The 17,348-nt window shown below is 52.0% G+C and overlaps 7 protein-coding genes across 7 annotated transcripts; 4 read left to right on the forward strand and 3 right to left on the reverse strand.

Annotated features, from left to right (window-relative positions):
• Positions 1–1,903: 1,903 nt before the first annotated feature.
• On the reverse strand, positions 1,904–4,650 carry N7443_001703 (beta-mannosidase; the record flags this gene model as incomplete). The annotated part of the gene is made up of 2 exons (XM_056881759.1): positions 1,904–4,042; positions 4,096–4,650. 2 exons carry the CDS (start codon positions 4,648–4,650, stop codon positions 1,904–1,906), a joined length of 2,694 nt encoding a protein of 897 aa, XP_056746997.1.
• A 609-nt stretch (positions 4,651–5,259) lies between these two features.
• On the forward strand, positions 5,260–7,443 carry N7443_001704 (uncharacterized protein; the record flags this gene model as incomplete). The annotated part of the gene is made up of 8 exons (XM_056881760.1): positions 5,260–5,472; positions 5,548–5,724; positions 5,786–5,919; positions 6,149–6,544; positions 6,598–6,702; positions 6,761–6,896; positions 7,025–7,227; positions 7,311–7,443. 8 exons carry the CDS (start codon positions 5,260–5,262, stop codon positions 7,441–7,443), a joined length of 1,497 nt encoding a protein of 498 aa, XP_056746998.1.
• A 445-nt stretch (positions 7,444–7,888) lies between these two features.
• Positions 7,889–8,939, forward strand: N7443_001705 (uncharacterized protein; the record flags this gene model as incomplete). The annotated part of the gene is made up of 3 exons (XM_056881761.1): positions 7,889–8,208; positions 8,265–8,732; positions 8,783–8,939. The coding sequence occupies 3 exons, from the start codon at positions 7,889–7,891 to the stop codon at positions 8,937–8,939; spliced, it is 945 nt and encodes a 314-aa protein (XP_056746999.1).
• Positions 8,940–9,348: 409 nt separating this feature from the next.
• ugd1 (UDP-glucose dehydrogenase) lies at positions 9,349–11,313 on the reverse strand (the record flags this gene model as incomplete). The annotated part of the gene is made up of 3 exons (XM_056881762.1): positions 9,349–10,542; positions 10,595–11,034; positions 11,100–11,313. The coding sequence occupies 3 exons, from the start codon at positions 11,311–11,313 to the stop codon at positions 9,349–9,351; spliced, it is 1,848 nt and encodes a 615-aa protein (XP_056747000.1).
• Positions 11,314–11,710: 397 nt separating this feature from the next.
• Positions 11,711–13,159, forward strand: N7443_001707 (glycosyltransferase family 4 protein; the record flags this gene model as incomplete). The annotated part of the gene is made up of 1 exon (XM_056881763.1): positions 11,711–13,159. The coding sequence occupies one exon, from the start codon at positions 11,711–11,713 to the stop codon at positions 13,157–13,159; it is 1,449 nt and encodes a 482-aa protein (XP_056747001.1).
• A 103-nt stretch (positions 13,160–13,262) lies between these two features.
• On the reverse strand, positions 13,263–14,306 carry N7443_001708 (2-hydroxyacid dehydrogenase; the record flags this gene model as incomplete). Its single annotated transcript, XM_056881764.1, has 1 exon — positions 13,263–14,306. One exon carries the CDS (start codon positions 14,304–14,306, stop codon positions 13,263–13,265), a length of 1,044 nt encoding a protein of 347 aa, XP_056747002.1.
• A 1,549-nt stretch (positions 14,307–15,855) lies between these two features.
• Positions 15,856–16,887, forward strand: N7443_001709 (FYVE zinc finger domain-containing protein; the record flags this gene model as incomplete). The annotated part of the gene is made up of 1 exon (XM_056881765.1): positions 15,856–16,887. The coding sequence occupies one exon, from the start codon at positions 15,856–15,858 to the stop codon at positions 16,885–16,887; it is 1,032 nt and encodes a 343-aa protein (XP_056747003.1).
• Positions 16,888–17,348: the final 461 nt, after the last annotated feature.

The following is a 17,348-nucleotide window of genomic DNA, read 5'->3' on the forward strand; positions in this document are numbered from 1 at the left end:
TTGCCAGCAAGTCACCTATAATTTCCTTTTCACCGACAGAGAGTCCCAGTCAGGCCCGTGAATCAACTTCTCCCCGAACATCCTCAATCCAAGGGCAACCACAATCCAACAAACCTGCTCTTCCCTCGATATTTTCTTCGTCGCCCATGACCATTACAACTGGCGGTGAAAGCCCACCGCAGATCATCTCTGCCTCCATCCATCACTCGGAATCAGATCGAATTTTGGAGAGTGTGATCCTTGATCTGGTAGAGTTGTGAGTTATGCTTTCTATCTGCCGTAAATCTCGCGAGAGAATTGGCTAATGAGATTACTACTTCAGTTTTGTACAGCGGCTATTACTATATATACCGGTCCTCTCTTTGGAGCCGATGGACCGATTAGATCTTCTTCTGGAAACTCGGAGACCTCTTGCATATGCGATGGCGTTTGTGGCTGCGAACTTTGCCCCCGGTTACTGCTCACCTCGCAGATCCTTACTACCTCACATGGTGAGAATGGTGGATGGGTCCAATGATATCATTAATAACAGCCCAGAAGCGAATTGGACCTTGCTTCAGGCACTAGCTGTTATCTACGCATACCCACAAGTGACTACAGAATCTAGACGAACCGGGGAAAGACGATTGAGTCTCTGGTCCGTGAAATCAGCAGTTGAGGCATGTGCGATGCAGATGTCACTCCATCAGTCGATAGATGATCTCAATGAGCTTGTCAGATCTGGAGGACCTGACATATCTACTTCGCTATCATACCGTCGCAGCTTCTACTGGGTTTGGCTGTTTGTGAAATCTCGCCATCACTCCATAATCACAAGATCACCCCCTACGATACACAACGATACAACAATTATATCAACGGTTGATTTAATGATGGATTTGGATCCTTCGCCGAGTGTGTGGAGGGTCTTGGCTGAAGCCGCCCTGCACCACGTATGGGATCAGGCTGCTGGCTCCGACAAGAGCCTAGCGGAATGGTGGCGTATACCTTCCAGTACCAAAGACATTGGAACCCTACTTGGGATCCTTGAAAATGCGGAGAGCTTGCTGCAGCAATGGCGGTCCACCTGGTTGCAGCCTACTGAGATAACCACGTCGAAGTTTCTCGATTCAAGTTCTCCCGATGTGTCTACTTTTGCGAATAGCATTACCTCATTCATGGGCACTCTCACCCACTTTAGCATTGTGTCTTTTGCTACGCCAGTGGTATCCCACCAACTAGCTGCCAAAACAGGCTCCGCCTCCTTTTACACAACGACCTCACTTTCGCCTGAACTATCTTCTCTCCTAGATTGCGTGTTGAAATCGGCAGATGCGGCAAGTAAGTGTTGCGACACCATTCTTAATCTCAAACCTACTGAAAGAGAGTTTCTGAGATACACACCCGATTTTGGCTTTACGATGATTGCCTTGTGTTGTCTCCACTTGGTCTATGCCTTCACTATGCCGCCGGACAATTTGACGCTGAGGAAATACCTATTGAAGGCCGAGCAAGTAGCGCATCTTCTGACAGACTCAGCTGTCGCTTGCAATACATGCCCGAAAATCTATGGAAACTATATATTACTCCAGCTACGAAGTGCTAGTCGCATCCCATACCCATCAGTCGATGAAAACAGAGGTTGCCTGAGTACAAACAACCCTCATTTGAATTGTTCAAAGGCATGCGAAGAACCGCACCCCTTGTCAACAACTCTCCCCATCAATCATCCGATGTATTGGGGGTTTGAGTCGTCTCTATCCCCTATTGGGCCAACAGCCGACCAATTTATCTGGCCAGCAAGTGAACTGGATAGCGAAGACGCAATGACATGGTCTCACGATCAAGTATCCGACTTATTCAACTTGGACATATATTCAGATCTTGCGCTAGAATGAAATAAAAACCATATGTTGTTTCAAAATCATACAAAAACTAGTTGGCTCTGCCAGCCATCCTCCCCCAACCAGTAGACCCTCAGTATATGCTCGTTTTTGTCCTCAAGCCCAGTCACGCGCAATCTAAAGACTTCCCCTGGCATCAAGTCCACTCCGTTATCGTCCCACTCAGCTGACTGTTCGTATTCGAAATCAAGGTAGACGCCTTTGGTCGGGACTGTTGTACGGAGCTCAATGATAGAAGTCGATTCATGCTGAACAAGCATTACTGAGACTCTATCTTCTTGAGTACCAAATGGAATTTCCTTTAATGGTTCGTGGAACGATGTATGATGGGCAATCGTCTCTTCTTCAACGACTGGGCTTGCTCTCAACAAATTTTCCGGCGAAGAGAGCAAATGAATTGTAAAGACCAGATGGCTCCATTTGGTTTCGCCTTCGTCAATGAGCACAGAGCCAAATTGAATTCTTCCAAGTTCTGTGGATCTGTTCGGAGCCAGGTCGGTTTTAACTGATACTATGTGGCTCCAAACATGTCGTCCTGTCCGCACATCCCAGGCTTGGATTCGGTAGCTCACTGGTACCGAATGCAATGTCATATTGCAAGCCCATGCTTCTAACTCGAGCAGATCATTGTTCACCATGCGAGCTAGACTGACAGTGATAGGGCGGTTCTCGCGCTTGATGGCCCAATATGCCATCTTCGGACGGTAGTCACAATCGGCGATTGACCACGATGATACGGGCCAACAGTCATTTAACTGCCAAACTAGAGCACCTCCGCAGTATTCCTGCCCTGGACCTTTCCACATGCGTCTCCAGGATCGGAACGCTGTTGCTACTCCTTCGGATTGGATCAATTGCGAGCAGTATGTGTACCCTCGGAGAGTGCTGCCATCGAAATGGATATTGTCTGTTCCATATTTGGCGATGTTATTGGCTCCGTCCCGCCCTTTATTGTGCCATTCCATGAACTCATCAGACCCATAGTCTCGGACATCGTCGAGTGAGAAAATTTTGGAAGGATAGTATTGCTTCACTGTCCTCCAGTGCGGAACAGACTGCAGCCCGAACTCTGTGACCATTCGGCCGCCGAGTCGTGGGTAGTCCTGGTAAGGAAATTTGTCGAGGTGCCAGACATGCCACTGATGGATATCTCCCTCTGTTGCTGCGTTGCAGAATGATCCTCCATAGGGAGAGCCTGGCCAGTATGGAATTTCCGGTATCAGTTCCTTGCACAAAGCTGGCAAGCGAATCTCGTAGAATAAACGCCCAGGGAATCCAGATTCCTTGATTTTTTCGACTTCCATTTCCGCCGGGTCGTGAATGGCTGCGCCACGGTGTGCTTGAGCTAGATATGCAATGGCATAGTCTTCATTGTTACCACACCACACTGCGATACATGGATGGTGTCGTAGCCGTATGATATTCTGTCGTGCCTCTGTCATTACATTCTCTTCATAAGACGGATAAGCAGGGTAGATGCCACATGCGAACATAAAATCATGCCAGACCAGAATGCCAAGTTCGTCGCAGGCATCGAAAAATGCGTCGTGCTCGTATATACCTCCACCCCAGATGCGAATCATAGCTTGATTAGAGTCTTTCGCCAATTGTATCCACTTACGATACTTCTCCGATGTTGCACGAGTCACAAATGAATCAGCAGGCACCCAACACGAGCCAGCGGCGAAGAGAGGTACACCATTGACCCGGAAGAAAAAACTGGATCCTTCAGCGTCAAGCAAGGGCTGTTGGACAAGCTCGATCTTTCGGATACCAAATCTCTTTCGAATGGTGTCTAGAACAATTTCTTTACCCTTATCATCTCGGTTGAACAGTGTGGCTTTTATAGTGTATAGATTTTGTTCTCCGAGCGTCCAGGGCCACCAGAGCTTTGGGCTGTGTACCCGAATTGTGGCTGCTGTACATTTACTGGAGATATCGATGATGCGTGACTCAACGTTGATACCTTCGCATTCGATCTCAATTTTCGCACTGTCAGCCTTGCCGTCAATACTGAGTGCAACTTCAAGTGTCGCTTCCTTGTGATCGGGGCTAATATTTGTTGCGATCGAGAGATCAGTTGCCCGTGATTGATAGACCTCAAGATAAATCGGTTTCCAGGGACCACAATCTTTGAGGACCGGACCCCAGTCCCAACCCTATGTTCATTTGTCAGTACTGGAACAAGCTGGTAATCTTTTGGAGCACGTACAAAATGATATTGAGCCTTTCTCACGGCCAGACGTTTGCTGCCAAAATGGAAACTAAACCAACTATGCTCTGGATGGGCATTCATTTCCTCCACAGCTTTCTCCTCAACATTGTGGAATGTAATTTGCAAGATGTGTGTATCATCTTGATTTGCCGATTTTGGAACAGGACGCAGTTTCTCGGTCACTTCCACGCGGTAGCCCACAAACATGTTGTTGGTCTCTAGGATTGTTTTCCCATCCAGGCTGATCGTCGTGTAGGTGTCCAGGCCTTCGAATACAAGGAAGATTCTCTGATCTGGGTTCTCAGACAGGCCTCGCGGAGTGGTGAATCGCTTCTCATAGATCCAGGTCTTGTTACCGACCCATTGCACCAGCTCTTCATTCTTCGCGGGAAACGGATCCGGGATCTTGTCATCGGCAAGAAGGTCGAGGTGAATTGACGTTGGCAATGGTTGCGCATTTGTCCATGTTCCAGGATCAACAGATTCTGGAATATTATCCCCTGGCCTGCATCTCCATCCGTCGCCCAAGACGTGTCTTTCCTTGGCCACCATTGTGTCCACCAATAACGTAACTTGTCCGCTGGTAGTTGAGAGTGCGGGCGTCCTGCTGCTTCGGAAAAGAAGATAAATAGAAATTCAAATGAAAGACCTTTGGGCCCTCCAGAAAGCATCACAAGCCCTGGGTTTTATAGGCGCCCACTACATGTTTCAGGGTAGGACATTTTATGTGACGTGGTCGTTTGCAAACTAATCTGACGGGCCAATTTTTCAATTCTCACTAGGTCGGATGTAGTAATCCGTTCTCCATTCGGCTCTTTCCATGAGCTTTCCGTTCCTGTGGGGTAGCAAGGAGATGAGTTCTGGTCGATGTGGTCGGGGCCGCATCTTTGCTTACTTCCCAAGACGCCACCGGTTACCGGCCGCCGGTCTACGTAGCGTGACAGACCCGCGCCGGGCCCGGAGGCCGGGTCTCCCCATCACAATGCTGTGTATCATTCGCTGAATGTTCTTTTCTCGCACTTCACTTTTCTTTTGTGGGGAAATGCCTGGGGGAATCCGGGGCCCCATATATCTGCGTTGAAGCATGATTCAAGGACCCCTTCTGCTTCCTAACTCACCATTAAATCAAATTATACGCATACACCGCTCACGCAACCGGCTATGACAGCTCCCAAGCCTGAGATTGTCCATCTTGAAAGCGGAGCCTCTGTTGCAGATGAATTCGCAGGACCATCGGATCCCAAACTCGCAATGATGAAGAGCTCTGTAGCGGATGATGCTCTCCAGATGGCTATCGATAGCCAAGGGGAGACTTGGACCGAGGAGGAAGAGCGTGCTGTTGTGAGGAAAATCGACCTGGTGATTCTGCCGCTGGTATGAATCTTATCGTTCTCACGGAACACTCATATATATGGGCATTCCAGCCTTGCTAACAAATGCTGATATTAGCTCTTCCTTGGATCACTTGTTGGCTACGCAGACAGCCAAGCCTATGGCTTTGCCGCTCTGTTCGGCCTGGTCGAGGATCTCGGCTTGTTTATCGCCAAGGTAGTTGACGGAAAGATAGTGCTGGACACTACCAAATATCAGCTATCTGCGGGAATGACATCCCTAGGTGGAGCAGCAGTAAGTAGGCCAAGACACATAAAAGAAGCACAGAGGGCAATCTAACTGGTTCTTCTTCTAGGGGCAATACCTTCTTCTATTACCGGCTCAGCTTCTTCCATCAGGGGTCGTTTATGGTCTTATTCAGTTTTACATTGGCACCTTGGCGCTTTTGACCATCGTCTGCAAAGATACCGCTCAGATCATGGCGTTGAGGTAAGAATCGCAAAGACCTCATACGTATCAGCACCTGGGCAACATTCAAAGAACGAAACAACATGTGAGGTCACTGACACGATACCACCTGAGCAGATTCTTTTATGGCTTCAGCCAGATTATCCAGCCATTTAGTATCATTATATCCGTAATGTGGTATGTCTGTTTGCTTAACGCCCTTCCTATATCATTTGCCGCTGATATTAATCTATTACTTACCAACGTCTAGGTGGAAAACAGCTGAGCAGCCCCTCCGGATTGGCGTCATTATTGCCGGAAATGCTGTCGGTTCGCTAGTAGGAAATGGTGTCGATTTTGGGGCGTTAAACATTGCAGGGACTTTTGCTGCTAGCCGTTGGAAGTGGATCTACGTGATTTTAGGATCGTGTGCGTTATTCTCTGGTATCTTGATCATTCTGGCTTTACCCGCAACTCCAATGAAAGCATGGTTTCTCTCGCCTCGGGAGAGACTCATTGCAGTGAGCCGTCTCATGAAGAACCAGACCGGCATTCATACCCGAAAGTTCAAACTGCGTCAAGGATTATCTACCTTTCTCGATCCCCAGGTATATCTACTGTGCATCTTCTCGTTTACCTTTTCTTTCTCAAATGTCGCCGTTTCGAGGTACGTATCCTTGGCTGTGAAAATATTTCCCCTGATACTCAATCGTTGTCTAGCTTCGGCGGGTTTCTCGTTACATCCTTTGGTTACTCTCAGCGTCGAGCTTTAGTGCTCTTCATGCCTGCGTCCGCTATCGCACTCGCTTGTATTGTTGCGGCCGGGTATGTGTTTGTCCTCATTAAACGGAAAGCATATATTGACCCCAATTGGCACTTGCAGCTTTCTCGGAAGTCGGTTCCCACGCCATCGAATTGTCATTGCTATTTTGTTCATTCTACCCTCTTTGCTTGGAAACGTTCTCCTCTGGAAGATGCGCCGAGATAATAAGTCTGGACTACTTGCGGGGCTTTATATTGTTCGTATTTTCTTTCTCTATCATTTGCGGGATTCTACCTGGTACTTGTCGCGCTGAAGAAATAAGGCTAACCAATTCCAACCTCCATGGGTGAGTAGTCTACCACCTTTTACGGCTCTCTGGTCCAGCATTATTCTCTTCTGGCAGCCAACATCGCAGGACACTCTAAAAAGACAGTCGTAATGGGCACAATAACCGTCATGGCTGCTCTTGGTGGGTTCAGCGGACCGTGGGCCTACCAGGGTAACCAGGCTGCTCAGGGCTACTTGGATGGTCAGATTTCAACCCTCTGTCTCTTTTGCGCATCTATTGCCGCTTATATCGCGCTTTGGTAGGTTATCGTCTTTGCTCTGAGTCGAAAACTGAGCATGATTTGTCTTGATCAAGTTGTGAACCAGTGCTAACTATCAGAAGGTTCTACTACACATATACTAACGAGAAGAAATCAGCGCGTGTAGAAAACGGGCCGAATCAGGATGCCGATCCCATGCTAGCATTTATGGATTTGACGGACAAGGAGAATCCCCAATTCCAATACACCCGCTAGGGATCCGATTGCCTTCCTGGTCAAGTTATCGACTCCTGGGAATACACTTATACTCATTTTATAAGCTGATAATCAACCACTGTCCATAAGGAGGTTTTAATTTGCCTCCTCCCGATGTCCTTGTTCCACTATTTAGTAACATCTTTCGATCTAATACTTGTATAAGAAAGAAGGGTTTCAGAGCTCAGTCAACATCTCCATCTTCACTACAATCCTTTTCGTTCGAATTTGAAAGATACAAATTTATTATCACTTAGCAGCGGCGGTTTTCTGGCCACATGCGGTTGATGATCTTCTCCGCTCGAGCCCAAATGGCCCCTGCGGGCCGAGGTACCGTGGAGGCCGCTTCGCACCCAAGCTTCCGCTTTTACCTAGACCAGACATCATATAATATATTGAGGAACAGCCCCGCTACGTTGAATGAACCTAGCCTTCATTTGAGAAAATGCCATCCATGGAGAATTCTATTAATGTTCCCTCCTCCTACGAGGCCCTTGAGCTCACCCATATCCAAATATCTCATCATCCCTTTGGAGCCCCAGCTGCTACCCCAGTGGTTATTGTTACATTGAATCGACCAGAAAAGCACAATGCATTCACCCCACAGATGGCCGATAGCCTTACATTGGCTTTCAAGATGTTTCACGCTGACCCTCGGGTCAAGACAATCGTTCTAACTGGCGCGGGTAAGATGTTTTGCGCCGGCATGGATCTTGACATTGGGTTCGGGGATAATCAGGGGAGAGCGGCTGATTTCCGAGACATGTAAGTGTCTGGTCTTTTCAAAGTTGGGGCAATTCGGTGCTGATTAATTCCACCAGTGGAGGTCGAGTGAGCCTGGCGATGCATCGGTGTCATAAGCCAACGATCGTTGCACTTCAAGGCTCAGCCGTGGGTGTGGGAATGACAATGACACTGCCGGCCGTAAGCAGAATATGCCACGGAAAGAGCAAGTACGGGTTCGTGTTTGCCAGACGGGGGCTCACAATCGAGTCCTGTGCGTCTTATTTCCTTCCTCGTCTGGTTGGCTTCTCGCGTGCCATGCATTTGATCACCACGGGCGCTGTATATCCGCCGTTGGAAAAGTATTTTGGTGATCTCTTCACTGAAGTGCTTCCCGAGGCTTCTCAGGTCTTGCCTCGAGCCTTGGAGCTGGCTCAGGATATGGCGGAGAATGTCAGTCCGCTGGCCTCTTCAATGAGCCGGGCATTGATGTGGGAAGGCGGCGATTCTCCCGAAGCAGCGCACTTACTCGAGTCTCGAGTGTTCCATCACATGATCGGCCAAAGGTATGTTACAACCAGGAAAATGGAGAGACAGATATCTAATTGTCATGCAGTGACTACAAGGAAGGGGTAAACTCGTTTTTTGAAAAGCGCAAGCCTAAGTTTGAGACCGATCCTCGAGAAGGCAGCTGCCCCGAGTACCCATGGTGGCCAGAGTTGAATATTTCTCGGGAAACCAGAGTCTCCAAGGATGAGAAGTCCAAGTTATGAGTACATAGATGAACAAGGAATGATGCACCGGAGTAGAGGGGGTGGGGAACAGCTAGTGCCTAGACTTGCACAATACATTGAGCAATTCTCATCTCTGGCTTCGAAGGTCCCAATGAGTCGTGATGTGACGAGGCGTCTACCGGATTAGTTTGACTATGATCAGGCCGCGAGAATGCGCTGGTGGACCCCGCTACTCTAGCACGGGAACCGCAATCTAACCAGTCGGGGAGTTAAGAAGAGCCGAGGTCTTGTCACGGAATCTACCACGGCCATCCCAACATTTGAGCAACAGGCAATTCAAATGTTCAGAGTCAATATGTCATTCTAGATCTCACTTTCTCGTGTCATTCGTCTAATTAAAGCAGGTTGGAACAAAGGAAATTCAAGGGTATCGCGTGCCTAGAGATACTTAGGCCAAAACATCAAGAGCATTCCGCCTTCCCACGCTATCCACCCGCAAACCCAGCTTGGCCAACTCCGCCGAGTCCAACAGTCCTCGGCCGTCAAACACCAGTTTGGGCTCGACCATGTTGTATGCAATGCGCGTCCATTCCACGGCCTCGGTGGTTGGTCGTGTTATCGATCGGCAATCTGCACAGTCGGAGCCACAGCTCTGTGGCGTCAGTTCATAGGTTACGCCCGCGTGTGTCCACGTCTCGCGTTCCTGGCGAGCGCATGCACGCTTGACGTGTTCATGGCAGTCATCAGCCGCGCTTCGAGCCAAGCTTTTCTCTGCAGACGGAACAGCCGGTGGTGATGGTTTCCGTGGAGTATTGCGGAACTGGTCGCAGTCGGTGACGACGAGAATGGCGTGAGCCTGGGAGCAGGCCATGTACGGATCGGTGTGGATTTTCACGACTCCACCTTGGGCGATGCCGGGCCAGACAAGCTCCAGCTCCCGAAGTATATCTTCTTGACGACAGTAAGGGTCGAAAATCGCGATCTCCGCCGGTCGCTCTTCCAGCAGGACCCGGATCACGTCCCCTGCCAACGATTCACGCGTGTCACCCGTATTCTTCTTGAATGCGAAGCCAAGCATGGCTAGCTTGCGCCCGACCAGATTGCCCTCAAAGCGATCGATGATCTTGCGCGCGAAGCGATCGCGCTGTCGCTCGTTCATCACATTCACCTGTCGCCAGTAATGGGCGACGTCGTCCAGTCCCAACGACTCGGCCATGTATGCTAAGTTGGCGATGTCTTTGCGGAAGCATGAACCACCAAATCCCAGTCCCGCCTTGAGGAACTGGGATCCGATCCGTACATCCAGACCAATGGCTTTGGCCACTTGATCGACCTCGGCGCCAGTCTTCTCGCAAATCGCGCTGATTGAGTTGATGCTGCTGATGCGCTGTGCCAGCATGGCATTGGCCACAAGCTTGGCAAGCTCTGAAGACCAGGCATTTGTCTCGAGGATCCGTCCTCGAGGGACCCAGGCCGAATAGAGGGTTGCCAGCGTCTGAGCTGCCTGGTGTCCTGAGGGGGTCGCAGCACATCCGATCAACACCCGGTCTGGAACTGTGAGGTTCTGGATGGCTGAGCCCTCAGCGAGGAACTCGGGGTTGGACAACACCTCAAAGGGCACTCCGGGGCGAAGGCTCGCCAGCTAGTCAAGGTCAGGAACCCGGGGTGCTTGCAGAAGATTGGGCAAGACGTACCATTCTTCGAACACGCTCTGCAGTACCTCCTGGCACCGTGCTCTTCTCCACGATGATTGCGCCGGGTTTGGCATGGGTCGCGACATCACGCATAGCCCCATCAAAGGCCGTCATGTTGGTGGCGCAACCTGCGCCGACCCCGAACATCTTGGTTGGAGTGTTGACCGCCATCAAAATGATGTCTGCGCGTGCGATGGCCTGAACGTCACGGGTGAAGAAGAGATTCTGGGCGCGCGTGACCACGGTCGACGCAGCTTGGGGGTTAGCTTCACGCTCTACCTCGGCGCCGTCACGCACGATGCGCACAACTGTGTCCAGACCTGGTTCATGAACCGGCAGGTGCGATGACTGCCATCGCTGGATGCGCGCCAGATCTCTATCCAGCACCTCTACGGTGATGGAAGGGTGGTAGAGGGCCAATACTGCCGCTGTTGGGCCACCTGCAATAGTGTCAACGAGGCCGTCCCAATCGATCACCGTCCCCGTATTCAAAAAGCAAGCCTACCGACGTATCCTGCACCCACCACGCAAACATTCTTCACCGTACCGTCTCTCAGGTCCGCTTCGCCGAGTCTGGCCTGGGGTAACCCCAGCTTCAGATCATCGACATCTGAGGGTCGAAAGAGGGGGCTCGAGCTTGGAGTCGTAGGTGCTGTCGAGCAGGACATACTTCTCTCGGACGGCGAGGAAAAGACTTCCATTGGGATATCGTCGCACATGATGCCCTAGTGAAAGAGATACCCAGATACCCAGATACCACGATAACCAGGAAGGGGGAAGGTTCAACTACATTACTGAAAAAGGCGGAGTAACGAAAATAAAAAGGAGCTTCACACGATCACGATCACGGTCACCCCCATTCCACCCGTGACCCTTATCAAAGAACTATCCACAGGTCTCGATGCGCGCACGCTTTGAAGGACGCGATACTGTTGGTCGCCAAGTAACGATTTGCAGCCGGTGGTGGCGGCACGTGCGGCCAACGTTAACTGAGAGGAGCTTAACTCACTAAACTCAACTCAACCTCGTGAATTGAACTATGTGACCTTTTTTCCCTTTTAATTGTCTAGCTCTTCCCCCTTCTCCCCCCTCTCTTTTGGATCGTCATGTATCACCATGGAATCTGCCCCCCTGCTCGCCTCCTATCAGGGCCCCGATGAGTTCCCCAGTATTCTCGTCGGGAAGAAGATCTTACTAGCCACGGAATCTTGGGGTCCCGTCAACGGCGTCAGTCGCACTACGCGCAGTTTGGTTGAATACCTACGGGATCACGGTGCCGAGCTCATTCTGCTCGCGCCGCATTTCAAGGGCGATACGACTAAACATGTCACCAATGCCTGGGAGCGCCGCCTCCCCGGGTGCGCCTTGCCCTATAATCCAGATCTGACCGTGGTTTATCCGTTCAATATCAATGATGTCTATCGTCAATCCTTTGAGCCCGACCTTGTCTACCTCGCCAGTCCGGCCTCGCTCGGGTTCCAGATTCTGCTGCAGATTCGCCAGTTGCGATCGCCTCCGCCCGTGGTGCTCAACTTTCAAACAGATCTATCCGCCTACTCGGAGATCATGCTGCCCGCGCCTCTCGATCAGTTTGGTGTCTGGCTGCTGGCCGTCGTGCAGGGCTTTCTGTTCCGTTCGCGCGCGGTTCACACCATCTTTTACCCCTGTTCCGCCATTCGCCAGTATCTCGAACATGCGGGTGCCCCGACAGACCGACTGGTCCAGCTGGGTCGGGGCGTCGACACCGCAATGTTCACACCGACACAACGCGACGAGGCTTACCGCCGTCAAATTGCTCCGGCCGGCGAGATCATTCTCATCTGCGTTTGTCGCATTGCCCCAGAGAAAGGGTTCGAGTTCCTGGCGCAAGTCGCCTCAAAGCTGGCAGCAGACAAAGTACCCTTTAAGCTGCTGATCGTGGGTGGGAACCGCAACCCGGTGGTCGAGAACAAGGTGAAGCGTTTGTTTGACAGTATCAGCAAGCACGTTGTCTTCACCGGTTTCCTCACGGGCGTGGCACTGGCTCGCGCCTATGCCTCGGCCGATCTGTTCCTGCATTGCTCCATCACCGAGACATTCGGGCTGGTTGTTCTCGAGGCGATGGCCAGCGGCCTGCCAGTGATTGCACGCGATCAGGGCGGCCCATCCGATATCATTCGTCACGGGCAAACTGGATACCTGGTTCCACCCCACGATCTCAATCAATTCACCACCCTGACCCGCGATGTATCTCGAGACGCCGCGCTGCGCGCAAGTCTGACGATTGCCGCGCACCAATACGCAGACGACACAACCTGGGAGAAGATCAACCGTCGAGCCGCCTGGCAGCTGGCAGAGGCGCTGACGCACACCGACCAGGAGTCGCACGGTCCTCCATCACAGGCTCGGCCGGGGATCATCGCGCAGGTGTCGGAACAAATCCGACTGGGACTCGCCGTGGGGATCGTCTATGGGATGTGGCTGATTGCGGTCGTGCCACTGATTGTTCACGGACACCGCTTCATTCCCCGTGCGTGGCAGGCTCTGCGGGATCAGTTCCAGTGTACTCGACCGTTACGAAGCTGATTTCCATTTTCTACTCGGCGTAGATGATACCACGATACCATTTAGTTATGAAAGCTCTTAATTTTGGACGATCAACCTAGCGGTAGACTCTTGCGTACTATGATCATAATCGAACCGGGGCCGTGTCCGCGCGGACAAGTACATGGCCCTCGGTAACCAAGGAGTTGGGACACGAACGCCCATCCACCAGGTCCGACCAGTTGCGCAGGGTAATTGTAGCAATCTCTGTCAGGGCCTCGTGGGTGAAGAATCCCTGGTGGCTACAGATGATCACATTTGGGAAAGTCATCAGGCGCATGAGCACATCGTCGTCGATGATCTCGCCCGAATGGTCGTTGTAGAATAGCTCGCCTTCGGCTTCGTAAACATCCAACGCGAGTCCGCCCAGACGATGGGTCTTGAGGGCCTGGATGACTGCCAGCCCATCAATCAGCCCTCCCCTTGACGTATTGACCAGAAAAGCGCCGGGTCGAACCCGTGACAGGGTGGATTCATTGATGATATGCCGCGTGCCCTCGGTCAGTGGGCAGTGCAAGCTGATGATATGGCTCTCTTGCAGCAGAACGTCGAGATCGACCAGTGTGCCGTACTGACGGAATTCTTCACCGGCAAAGGGATCGTGAGCGAGGAGTCGACACCCGAAGCCGTGAAAGATACGAGCGGCGGCGAGACCGATCCGCCCAACCCCGACGATGCCGACTGTTTTCCCATGCAGCGTCGTCCCCAGCAAGCCCTCGATATTGAAGTTGCCCTCTCTCACCCGGTTGTAGGCGCGGTGCGTCTTGCGATTCAGGGTTTGGATCAGGGCCACCGCAAATTCGGCGACGGCCTCGGGTGAATAGGCCGGTACATTAGCGACGAAGAGACCGAGCACTTCGGCGCTCTTCAGGTCGACGTGGTTGAAGCCTGCACAGCGCAGAAGGACCGCGCGCACGCCACCCGCATGCAATGCACGCAATACGGGCTCGTCAAGGGTGTCGTTGACGAAGACGCAGACGGCATCACAACCTTTGGCTAAGGGTACCGTCTCTTCGGAGAGCGCAAAGGCATGGTATTCGATGCTACCCAGCTGAGCGAACTGCTCACCCAACACTCGCTCCAGGAAGGTGCGATCGTACGATTTGGCGCTGAAGACGGCGAGTTTCATAGTTCGGGATTTGAGAGGATGAGGTGCGCCCGAGCATTCAAAGGGTGGCAGAGACAGTCATGACGCCATGAAGTGGTCGGAGACCTACACCCGGAGTCGGAGAGGTCTACGACCGCTTGCGGTATGCCTGTACACAATGACCGATCTTCCCCAGATATTGGATCGGACAGTTCATGGTGTAACATTCCTGATCCGTGCGTATCGAGTCCGGGAATGTGTCCCGCGTATACGTTCCTCGCTCCACCGCATACCATGAGGCTGGGGGTTTAGGTATAGTATTGGAAGGAAGCTAGAAGGAGGCTAGACCCTCAGACCATCGTACGATCCTGGGAATTGAGTTCGGACTAGATTGGCCTCCCGGTCGAACGGCCCCATGGAGCATAAACTTGAGACACAAGTTCGGTCAACGGCCGAAGGGGGGAGGTCGTAGAGTTATGAAGTTGCCGAGGCGGAGTTTGCAACCAGGAACGTCTGATTGGTTCGGAGGCGATATACGCGGGACGCGCCTCGTGACTTGCCCCGTGATTTCCCCAAACGGAAAGGGCATATGCGACACTATAGCCAATCATAGATCAGCGATAAGACTATAGCGCCACCTATATTACTATTGGCTGATGCCTGGCACTAGTGAACTCAGATCTCCAACGCGACTCGGCGATGAGTTCGAGGTTCGCAATTCGAGAGTCGGTCTGGCGTTGGACAAGGATGTTGGCTATCTCATACATCATCACTACATAATTCAAGATTTAGATCTACCATTGAGGTACTTTGGCTTTGGCTTTGGCTTCGGCTTCGGCTTCGGCTCTGGCTTTAGATTGGGATTGGGATTTGGTACTTGACACTCGGCAGTGCCGGTTTCTCCGCGGCGGGGCAGCGGAGCCCCGGTGGAGAGGCCTGAAAGGGCAACCGTGCGGGTGCATGTGCAGAAACGAGTATAGAATCAAACACACTATGCTAGAGGCAAGAAGCACCAAAGAACACGGTATATCTTGCAGCGTGAAGGATAGGGCGGGAAAACGAAGAAGCGGTCAATGATGCCCCGGATCCCTTAAGTCCCTAGTTCCCTAGATTCCTAGTCTAACTTCTGGATAAGCGCAGCGGTGAGCAAAGCCCGGTTCGGGGGTGGCAGAAGTACGGAGTCGACATGTATATACCACCCTATTCCTGTCCGAGTTCAGACTCTATCCTAAGTCCTAGTTCGAGTCCTAGTCTGAGTCCGAGTTCTACATACTGTAGTCTCTGGTCCTGCCTCCAACATACCAATCCCTACTTCCACTCTACTGTTCGCCTCCCGATCAACATCTCCGAAATCCAAACCCACCTCTTCCACATCCACCCGGCCTCATCTAGCCTCAACGTCCCGTCTCCACCGTTTCGGCCAGTCACCGCGCTGCTATTCACTTCCTCCTTCGCCTCCCCCCCCATTTCTCCATTTCTGTCGTGTGCCTTTGCCCCTCGACATCACCACTTATCGTTCTTTATGGCCCTCTGCCCTCTGCTTCTCTAAGATTTCCCTTCCAACCTTTCCCCCCTCTCCCAACTTTTCATCATGGCTACCCACGTTGTCACCGCCGTCACTGCGACCTCCCCGAGTGTTCCGAACCAGATCTCGGTCCATGGTCAACCCTCTCCGACCAACTCGGCCACCACTACTCCCTCAAATAACTCCCCGACCTCCCCTCGTCTTACCACCGCCGCGCTTCACCAACTCCCTCTGCAGTCGCGCCAGTTGCGCCCGCCCAAGGGCCCGCTGTATGTTCCTGCTGCGCTTCGTCCCACCGAACGCCCCCAGAAGTCCTCGCCCATCACTCCTCCCCGGAGTATTCATGGCTCTCTCGATAGCCTGGAAGAGTCAGCCGAGCCCATCAGTCGCCGCTCCACCATGGAGAGCAAGTCCAGCGGCATCAGCAAGGTTGCCGAGCACGAATGGATGAAGAATGAGTCCCTCGGCGAGGTGACTGGCCTGCCCACCCGTGACCACTGGAAAGTGAGTAGTGATTCTGCAATCCTTACCAGCCTTTATATATACCCGTGGTCGCCTGAATGGCGCCATGTCCCATATATCATGTCGTATGCGAGCTCGTCATTCTATGGAATGGCGTGCTTGCAGCTCTCGGCACCGGAACATCATCCACATGAGGATCCATGGGCATCTCAGCTAACCTTCTCCCTCCAGGCGGACTCGGCCTCCCCCAACTGTGATTCTCCCACTTGTCGCTCTTCCTTTGGTCTCTTCTTGCGCCGTCACCACTGCCGTCATTGCGGTCATGTCTTCTGCTCTTCCCACACTCCTCACGTCGTACCGCTCGACCAAAATGCGCGCTTCCACCCCGAGGGTGTTCCCTCCCGCGCCTGCGATCTCTGCTGGAGTGCCCACCAGCGCTGGGAGGAGACCCGGACCAATCGCTTGAGCAAGATTCAAAATTCCATCGACAAGGCCCGAAATGGTGAGGACTCGAGTGAGACCTCCAACCTTGACACCAGTCAGGAATCCGGCCGCGCCACCTCAAGGGCCAATCTGCCCCAGACTGCCGAGGTGGCTGCCAGTGTGCCTCGCGACTGGAACTGGAGCACCTTTTGATCTCTCTCTCTCTCTCTCTCTCTCTCTCTCTCTCTCTCTCTCTCTCTCTCTCTCTCTCTCTCTCTCTCTCTCTCTCTCTCTCTCTCTCTCTTTCCATGTGCGGTCAGCAGGCCTGGCAGCAAATCGGCATATTCACTTCTTGCTATCTCCTTCGACCACCTTTTTTTTTTTTTCTCTCTCATGACTTGGTTTGGCGACCATCGGTTACGGCGTTCCTAATGGGCTATGGGCATTATGTTCTTCACCTGTCCTCTATGATTTCTTACTGGATTTTTGTGTTCCTTACATATCGCTTTAGAGGATCTGCGTGTTGCTCCGAGATATATCGGCAGCTCTTATGTTTTCGTGTTTTCGTGATTTTGTGTTTCTGCATTTTCTCATTGATCAGGATACCCCGTCATTTCTGTTGAGCGGCGATCTCATTCTTACCTGTTTTCTGATACCTGATCCCGTTATGTCGC

The sequence above is a fragment of the Penicillium atrosanguineum genome (assembly GCF_028827265.1).
Source record: "Penicillium atrosanguineum strain IBT 20685 chromosome Unknown utg000001l_segment0_segment0, whole genome shotgun sequence".
Lineage (NCBI taxonomy): Eukaryota > Fungi > Ascomycota > Eurotiomycetes > Eurotiales > Aspergillaceae > Penicillium > Penicillium atrosanguineum.